General features: G+C 40.8%; 1 protein-coding gene across 2 annotated transcripts in view; it reads right to left on the reverse strand.

Annotated features, from left to right (window-relative positions):
• map3k14a (mitogen-activated protein kinase kinase kinase 14a) overlaps window positions 1-6,135 on the reverse strand; it is a 12,597-nt gene extending 6,462 nt beyond the window's left edge. The window contains exons 1-4 of one of the 2 annotated variants that reach the window (XM_029438588.1): window positions 5,961-6,135; window positions 701-976; window positions 524-599; window positions 193-415 (exon numbers count right to left, since the gene is read on the reverse strand). In XM_029438588.1, coding sequence (XP_029294448.1) covers window positions 193-415; window positions 524-599; window positions 701-962 — 561 coding nt within the window. In that variant the 5' untranslated portion in view covers window positions 963-976; window positions 5,961-6,135. Of the gene's footprint in view, window positions 1-192; window positions 416-523; window positions 600-700; window positions 977-2,104; window positions 2,445-5,960 lie in introns of those variants that run through there. The other variant, XM_029438587.1, reaches the window with a different exon arrangement.
• Window positions 6,136-9,941: the final 3,806 nt, after the last annotated feature.

Below are 9,941 nucleotides of genomic sequence, written 5' to 3' on the forward strand. Positions count from 1 at the left end.
ACGACTGCCAAAGAATGTCGTAATTCATCCTTGAGGATGATTCACAAGACAAACACTGCATGCACTCTCAGAGAGTGTACGAGGGGCCGACCGACCACCAAAGTTATGTCAGGACATTTAGAGTTTTAATAACCTGTGCCCGGTTGATTCTACGATGTTGGAACTAAATATATTAAGAAGAAGAGTTCTTACCAGGATCCGGACCAGAGATCTTCCACTCTCCTGTTCAGGGACTCCAGAGGGCATCCGATGTCTGTGTCGCTGCTTCTCCTTCTTCTTCTCCACTTTTTTCTTCCCCTTGCGCTTCTGTCTCTTCCTGGTTTTCTTCCTCGGGGCGAGCTGTGCCGGCGAGCGGCTCGGCTCCTGGACGGAGGCCGTGGTCGGACACGCCACATTGTTGTGCTCTGAGGGAAGACTGAAGCGCAAGTACGACGACGATGTAAACTCCAGACATGGCATCAAATAACACAGTGTAACAAAACATGATGTGTGCAATGCGGAAGCAGTCCAGGTGATGTCATACCTGCTGGTGAAGCAGTTCGGGGAAGGAACAAAGCAGCGTTCAATGCCGGATGGACTAAACTCTTGGGATTCCTGGGCTTCAGCAGAGGAAGAGCACAGTGTCCATGTTAAACTCCAGAAGTTCTTTGTCTAAACACAGTTATTTGAATTTATTATTAAAACAATATATCATAATTACCTTCAGCTTGGCAAATAAAGGTTGAGGTCTTCAGTGGCATTTCTCCCACTTGCTCTGCGGTCCCATGTGACAGGAGTTTATTTATCAAAGGGCTGAAACAGGGTATGTAGCCCACTTTGCTTTCCTTCCCTTCCTCTTCCTCTTCCTCCTCCTCCGCCTCCTGGTCCGCAGCTGAGCAGGATGGGTATGACCCCTTCAGCTCGGCTTGGGATGACCCGGAGAAGGGCGCCGTCGAGTTAAAAATCCTTTGCCTCACCGCCATTTCATTTGCTGGATCTGAAGAGAGAGAACATCACGAGCAACTGAGTACAGAGCTTTACTCTTCAACTGTATAAATGACAACATTGATGTCAAACAACAAGTATTTGTAATAACGACTGATCATATACGCCGGAACCTCGAAGCAGCTGCTTTCTGAAATATTGGTGTCTTTCTTTTGGGGAAACTCTCAAGAACATTGTGACACTGAAAAGTGATCAAACATGTTTTTACTATCTGATAATGTGAGAGTGAAAAGCAAATGTGTCTTATGTTCAAGTTAAAAGTTTATTTATTTGTTTGTTTTTCCATCTAAATTCTAAATTTTGTTTGTTGTTTGTTTACTTTTAAAGAGACAAAAAAGTTAATTTTGTTATTTCCAGGATCACCAGCTCATATTCTGGACTCCTCTTCAGATGAGATGTTTGCTCGTCAACAGAGTGTGCGCGCACACACACACTCACACACTCACACACCCACACACCCACACTCACACCCACACCCACACTCACACCCACACTCACACCCACACCCACACTCACACTCACACTTCTTTAAATCGTGTTTGAAATGTAACACATTTGACTGTGAAGTGCGTTCAGGATCGCGATTATCGCTTGAACCGAAACTTTTGAAAGTTTGCGGTGGGCAGATGAGACAGGAAATTCAACCCCGGCCTTGTTTTGACAGTTGCAACGGTGTCGCTTCAATCAGAGGAAGTCAACTTGAGGCCACCAAGATGAATTTCCAATAAAGATTTGCACAATTGACTGCAGATGGCTTGGAGGGTTAGAAGTGTTAAAACATGTAGGACTGTAAACTCAGCAAACTCCAGACACACTCTTTCATCTCTGCACCGCTGGTGTGCATCGCATGCGTGTTGAAGGGCACAAACTGGGACTACAGTTGCAGCACGTTGCATCAGTGAGTCCCCTTAACACTCAGCTTCTGACTCTTTCTGCACATACGAGTCAGTAAAAGATATTCTTGATAGAGGTCATAGCAGGATAAATCCTGATATCTTGACTAAAATAAATCGCGTGGCTGTCAAAACATTTCCACACTCGTTCTGCACATGTTGCTCCTGACAATACCAACACAGTTACTACAACACATTATAATGAAATTGTTTAGCAGTGTCATTACCTTAGTGTGCCGTCTTCACGCACTGCAAGATTATCGACAACAAAGCGATTCAACTGTCACTTCCTTCTTCAGACACACCCTGGTGAATTTACGTGGAAAGGAAATAGAGAAAAACCCGCTGCAATAAACACAACCACAAACACATTGCTGTGTTCGAGTGAGGCCCAGGGGCGTGTAGACGTAGCCGAACGTCAGATGCCAGGGTGAGCTGCTATCTGCCCCCCCCCCCCCCCCGCCGGCCGTGTGTCCGCTCTGAACAACCTGTCGTCTACATCAGCTGCTGTGTTTATCGGCCGGCCTCGTCCTTCATGTTCGAATTCTCAGTAACAGTCTCGGTTCAGTCACCGCCGCTCTACTCTGCTCGATGCTGGCTCTCAGCCAACCTGGTGTGAGGGGGGCTGGCTGACAATGACTTATGGGAAATGCATCTCAACTTCCCCATACTCTCCCCCCCTCCCTCCCTCCGCTCGCTCCAACAGGGCTGGCTCACTTGCTCTTCCCTCTGACTAGATTAAAGGATAACATGTTTGGTTATGCTTTTGATGATTAACTACGGGCAGTTTAAAAAACAGAACAGCTCTTTGTGGCCTCACGTCTGTCAAGATCTGCTCAGGTTTTACACAACGAAGAATTAATAATGGATACGATTAATCATTAAGCAGAATATGGAAAGATAAGACGTTTGTCAATTAGGTCAGAAACCCTTCAGAACTGAGTTTCTGACTTTCGAACAGCTGGAAAGAAGTCGTTCAGTGTATTTTAGAAGGCTAAGAGTTTTACATCTCGTTACCTAACGGGCGCTGAGGGGCACACGGGAGAAGAAGCCGTTACAGTCGATGATGAAGTGTGAAAATATAGATTCAAGATTCAGTTTGCAATCGGACCAAAGCAATACAGTGTGACCCGTGTGGGAAGGTAGTGGTCCGATGTGACATTGTGAAGAAGAGTTATTGGGTCAGGAACCTCCCATGCAGATATGAATCATCAAACAATAAGATATTGTTCTGGATTGTACGAACGCTGCGAGGAAGAACATGTTGTTGCAATGGATTAATGAAAAAGCACCAACTATCGAAGGCTGACAGTGCAGTTTGATTTAGTGCCATGTGCTCTGATGCCTAATGAGCCCTGTACAGGCTAACCTGTCACATGGCACGTCACACTCCCACTTACTGTCCATCATATGACATGCCACTTAACTAACTAGCATCAAACAATAGAGTTTTCTTTAGACAGCAAACTTCAGATATCTGATATTGTGCAAAATATTTGCCACCAAGAGAAATTGGAGCCATGAGCTGTCACTTGAAATGTGAGGTGTCTTCTATATCTGAAATAATCTGACTTACTTTTTCTTTTCAGCAGCAAAACAACTTAAAAAACCGCCGAAGAACACAAGAAATCCAGAAGAGCACTTGACATGCCATGAACCACGAACACAAAGCTAAAGGTTAGTGTAAGTGTAAAGGAAAGAGCTGGCTGTCAGACGGCATCCTTCACTGGTAGCTTCTCAAATGTGAATATGTTCTGGTTTTCTTTATATTGGTTCACTGAATATCTTTGGGTTTTGGGTCGGTAGGACAACACAAGACGATTTTAAAGACATCACCTTGGTCTGTGGGAGTTTGGGACGGGCATTATTTGGTATTTGTTGGGATTCTGAACACAAAGAAGTCACAAAGATCAGGGTCTGATATCAAGTTATTTCCTCAATCAGTAGTGCCATACAGTAAAAATATGGAACATAATAATAATATTTCTTAACATAAGGAAAACCTGATCTGCCATGGACGCAGGTTAGGTGTCAAGACCAAACAATTAATTGTGAAAATAATAGGTTATCAATAATGGAAATAATTGTTAGTTGGTCCATAAAATAGTCAATAAACAAAAGTTCAAAATGCCCATCACAATTTCCTGATGCCCAAAGTAATGACTGCGATCTGCGAGCTTGTTTTCTCCGACTCACAGTCAGAGTCTCAGAAGTTATATGTGGTTATAAAGTTAATAGTAATCAGTCGCTATATTGAGCCGACTCCTGCTGTACACCCACACAGATTAATGAAATTCCAAAAGCCTTTCGTAAGGACAGGGAAAAGGGACTCGACCTGAAGTTGACCACAGAAAACACACAGCCAAGCATTCCTTAAGGGAAACGCCGGCTGCTTCTCAGGAAAGTGTCCCAGTCCTGGACTATATGTGTCCAAAATCATCTGCATGCTACAGTATGACTTTAAGTTCACGCTATTCAGTCACACGTCTCTTCTAACAACTTCCCTTTTTCCTGTTACTTGACTATTAACTATGATGAAGAAATACATGTCAAAACAGGAAGTGCTTTGTTTCCAACATTTTCTGCTAATTTGTATTTAACAGATTATGTTCTGCATGCTAATTGTGGGTATTTGCAAAGGATTGTTTCTGTTTACAATCCTGGATTAGATAAGAAGATGTAGGCGTTTTCTCTTTTTAGAACAATGTGAACTGAATATCTTCGGGTCTTGAACAGACAAATGAAGTCATGTGAAGAAGTCAACTTGAACTTTGGGAATTTATAATGAACATTTCTTACTTTTTTAAATAATATGCAGATTAATCGATAATGAAAATGTATCAAAAGCATGCCTCCCCTCCAATATCACTATTGTGTATGTTAGGATATTATGCCAAACGGCATCAGAGATCAGAAAAACATTAACTGAGTGGACTAAAAATGCATATAACTCTTAATGTCATGAAGCAGTGACACTCCAGTAAGTTAGTCCAGCATGTACCATTTGTATTAATTGTATATATTGTATGCTATAGTCTAACATAGCTATGTAGTCAAATCACACACACAACAGTCTTTATACGATGCTGTTTCTGCACATTCTTTCTATTTTGCAGGGAAAGTAGAAAGGATATTTACACTGACAGGACACCATTGGTTTCTCATTCAAGGTTGGACCCGGGCCAGGCCAGGCCAGGGCTGCTTAGCTATAAATGCAGGCCAGGAGTTTGACTCTGGGCCAAGAATAGTCCGGCATGTATTTGAGCAGTGTGGAAAAGCAGCAGGACTTGGACTCTACATACAGTACCTGTCATGGGTGACTAATGTAAAACAATTACATCTGGTAGATGTGAGCTAATAATGCCTTAATGTTTAATATCAATCAGGCAGATTAGATCTGCTTATGGCATGAAATATATCAATATTGGACCTCATGAAATGAGCATAATAGCTACTCTTATCCTAGTAATTAGTGAGGGTAAAAATAATAGTTTTCTTATGTATCACATGTGATGGCTCTGAATGTACTATGTGTCTCCACTGATATGCTTTTTTTTTTTTATATGTTTATTATCACAACATGATTATTTGTTTCCTTAAAGGTCATAAGACTTCCATGACAAACACAAACATCCAGTGGAAAGAGTACAAGCTGGAGTTGTTGTAATCACAGACATCTGGCTTCAACAGGCGAATGAGCGGTTTAAAAAAAAAAGAAGTTTGGTGACATGTACTGCGGAACTTACAGTAACTTACCTACCTTATACTGTGCCGATAGTTGTTGTGTTTAGCTATTGTCACAAACAAAATACAATCATATAAATATACCCTATATCTCCCAAAAGCTGTATTGTTCCTCGAGACTATCTCTCGCGCTCAGTGTACGTTAACGTAACTAAAATAATAACTTCCTTCTCGCCACATTCACCGCCATTTCACATAAGATTTAGACCGTTTTTGCCATCGTAAAGAAGCTGGAACTTTTCAAATAACTAATCAAATCGAGAGCAGAAAAGATTGATGTCATAAAACTGGGTAAACTATTCAGTTTAACGATAAATGTACAGTAGATTTCGCACTTACCGATCTCCCAATTAGTAGGCGTCGGCCGATGGCGATCAGATCATAGTTTAGCTAGAATATGATTTCCGGTTTTCATTTCAAAATAACTATCATGTTCCCTTAGTTTCACAACAAAGGTTTCTAAAATGCCATGATACAAAATCTATTATATATTTATTATCATTTATTGACTGTTTTGATCATATTTTAATGTTACTTACTCTCTCGTAACATTTTTGGTAAGTGACAGTTATGCTTTTATTTTGTAGCTAATATTTGTGTGCTTCCTGTAAGCGCCTGTTTTTAATTTGACACAGACAGATCACTTCTTGAAAAGGAACAAGGAAATTATACAATTCAAAAAACATGAAAAATAAGAAAGGGAAATACATAAATAAAAATTTGAAATTTAGCACGGATTTAAAAAGGGTAAAGTAATTTACTACAACACTGGTGCTTTAAAGTTACTCCAGTTTTCACACCTGATGAGCATTTCCTCCACTGCCTCTTCAAGGAAACCATATTTACATACAGTATATCTCAAAAGTGAGTACACCCTTTAGATTTTTGCAAATATTCTGTTATATCCTTTCAGGGGATAACATTATCCTACTGAAACTTTGATATAACTTAAAGTAGTCAGTGTGCTGCTTGAATAACAGTATAGATTTATTGTCCTTTGAAAATTACTCAGTACACAGCTGTTAATGTCTAAACAGCTGGCAACAAAAGTGAGTACACCCCATAGTGAACATGTCTAAATTGTGCCCAAAGTGTCAATATTTTGTGTGACCACCATTGTTATCTAGCACTGCTTTAACCCTCCTGGGCATGGAATTCACCAGAGCTGCACAGGTTGCTTCTGGAATCTTCTTCCACTCCTCCACGACGACATCACGGAGCGCACGGATGTTGGACACCTTGCACTCCTCCACCTTCCTCTTGAGGATGCCCCACATGTGCTCAATTGGGTTTAGGTCTGGAGACATACTTGGCCAGTCCATCACCTTAACCTTCAGCTTCTTCAGCAAGGCCTGTTGTCATCTTGGAGGTGTGTTTAGGGTCATTATCATGTTGGAAAACTGCCCTACGGCCCAGTTTCCGAAGAGAGGGGATCATGCTCTGCTGCAGGATGTCACAGTATATATTGGAATTCATGTGTCCCTCAATGAAATGCAGCTCCCCAGTGCCGGCAGCACTCATGCAGCCCCAGACCATGATGCTGCCACCACCATGCTTGACTGTAGGCAAAACACATTTGTCTTGGTACTCCTCACCAGGGTGCCGCCACACACGCCGGACACCATCTGACCCAAACAGGTTTATTTTGGTCTCATCAGACCACAGGACATGGTTCCAGTAACTCATGTTCTTGGATTCATTGTCTTCAGCAAACTGTTTGCGGGCTTTCTTATGCATCGGTTTCAGAAGGGGCTTCTGTCTGGGGCGACGGCCATACAAACCGATTTGATGCAGTGTGCGGCGTATGGTCTGGGCACTGACAGGCTGACATCCCACTTCTGCAACCTCTGCAGCAATGCTGGAAGCACTCGCACGTCTATTTTTGGAAACCAACCTCTGGATATGACGCAGAGCACGTGGACTCAACTTCTTTGGTCGACCCTGGCGAGGCCTGTTCCGAGTGGAACCTGTCCTGGAAAACCGCTGTATGATCTTAGCCACTGTGCTGCAACTCATTTTCATGGTGTTGGCAATCTTCTTATAGCCAAGGCCATCTTTGTGAAGCGCAATAATCCTTTTTTTCAGCCGCTCAGAGAGTTCCTTGCCATGAGGTGCCATGTTGTCCAGCATTCAGAGAGAATTGTGCCCAAAACACCAAATTTAACAGCCCTGCTTATCATTTACACCTGAATCCTTGTAACACTAACGAGTCACATGACACCAGGGCGGGAAAACAACATCATTGGGCACAATTAGGACATGTTCACTATGGGGTGTACTCACTTTTGTTGCCAGCTGTTTAGACATTAACAGCTGTGTACTGAGTAATTTTCAAAGGACAATAAATCTATACTGTTATTCAAGCAGCACACTGACTACTTTAAGTTATATCAAAGTTTCAGTAGGATAATGTTATCCCCTGAAAGGATATAACAGAATATTTGCAAAAATCTAAAGGGTGTACTCACTTTTGAGATATACTGTATATCATTAGTAGTAGGCCCTTTTTTGAAAACAGAGCACACAATGTAAACAGCCTTATAGCCAAATAACAGAAAACAGCAGCAACAACAACAAGTTGCTAAATAACTCAAGAGCATCAATAATGTTCAGTAGTTGTTGTTTATTTGCTGTTTTCCATTTCATATACTTCGCAGAACAGTTCTTGTTCTCTCATAAAAAAACACACCAATAAGTGCAATAATAATTAATATCGTCCTCTTGTTTGCATTTACTTGTTTAGTGAGTGTTGCTTGCTGTCTGTTCCTATAATGATAACGATTCCTTTAATAAATAAAGTTAGATTGTCTCAAATGTTTTACAGGGCTGTGTATTCTTTATAGTTGCACTGTAGTACACTTCTTCTACATGGGGTTATCTAGACTGTATTGATACAGAGTCACCACAAGATGGAGTCATAAACTATTGGCAAAAGGCATTTCCGTATTATTGTCTATATTTAAGTAACATAGGTTGCCTGATGTGCAAGCTCAGATAATTATACTGTAATAGGATTAAATTAATTTGGCTAAGTATTAGTGTACCAACATGGCAATCAATTGTTGATCTTAGCACAGATGTTAAGTAGGATTTGATGTTAAGTTGTAGAAAAAACAGCCATTTCCATTCACACTAGTACAAGCTTTGAGAAAGGCTTACTGCGGTGCTTTTCCAGGCGTGAAACATGCATAAAGAATGTGCAGGTTTTCAAATATATAAAACATAACATGACTAAACCAACGTTGGTTTAAAAAGTAAAATAAAATAGGCCAATGTTTCTTATGTAAATAAGGACATGCTGTAAGTCGTTTAAGCAGCTTCATCCAGAAATGTGCTGGAGGCTCTGAGTCTGTCTCATGTGTGAATGGAGGCCAAAAAAGTTATTGATGATCTGGTAATTTCCCATTTTCAATACCAAGTAAAATCCCTGGATGTCTTCCTGTCGTGACAGCCGTGTGAACATAAGCCGAGAGAATCTAAAGCAAACAATGAAAGCAGAAGAGTGGATTTCAATCTGCCATTTGCTCCTGGCAAGCATTTGATTGCAATATGAAATCAACCAGTACAATTTGGCTCCCGTTTTTTTAAGGCGCATTTAGACTCATTTGACCTAGAGAAATGTTTGGGCAGGATCGCTTGATGAACAACAAACTGTGAAGAGTAAATATAAAATTTCAGATCACCAACTACCAAGTTTCTCGGGAAAGCGCACCAAACAAGCACAAATACAAATATACTGTAGAAATGGCCATTCTTATCCTCCAAAAAAAGTAAAATTACAGTGTGCTGTTGATTATGGTGCTTATATCCACGGGTGGATTAATTTGTTGAGGGTACTAACTCCCCATCCCCCACTTTCCATCCACTGTGCATAGTGCATGTAATCTGTCAAGCATAGTGCACACAGACTTTGCATGGAAGCTTCATAATGTGACCAGAAGCACATGGGCCCTTATAGCAAATGATATCAAATGAACAAATACAATGCTGGAAGGTTTAGAGGAATGGGCGACTATATTAGTTTCTTGTCGTTTGAAAACAACATAACTTTATGTTTTGCAATGTACAACATGTGGCCACAATATAAACAAAACAGATAAAGGTCTTAAAAATAGATTTCCAATTAATTGCATGCATATAATAATGTACAGTACATACAAACCTCTATAAATACACACACACACACACACATGTACAGGAAAAGCATTTTAAAAAGGGTGAAATAAAAATTCTAAAAAAGGGCATAGCATGTGTTATTATGATACAAATAAAATGTAACATCATTTAATTTCAATTTCCAGTGTCTCTGCTTGACCTCTA

Source organism: Cottoperca gobio, chromosome 8 (genome assembly GCF_900634415.1).
Source record: "Cottoperca gobio chromosome 8, fCotGob3.1, whole genome shotgun sequence".
Classification (NCBI taxonomy): domain Eukaryota; kingdom Metazoa; phylum Chordata; class Actinopteri; order Perciformes; family Bovichtidae; genus Cottoperca; species Cottoperca gobio.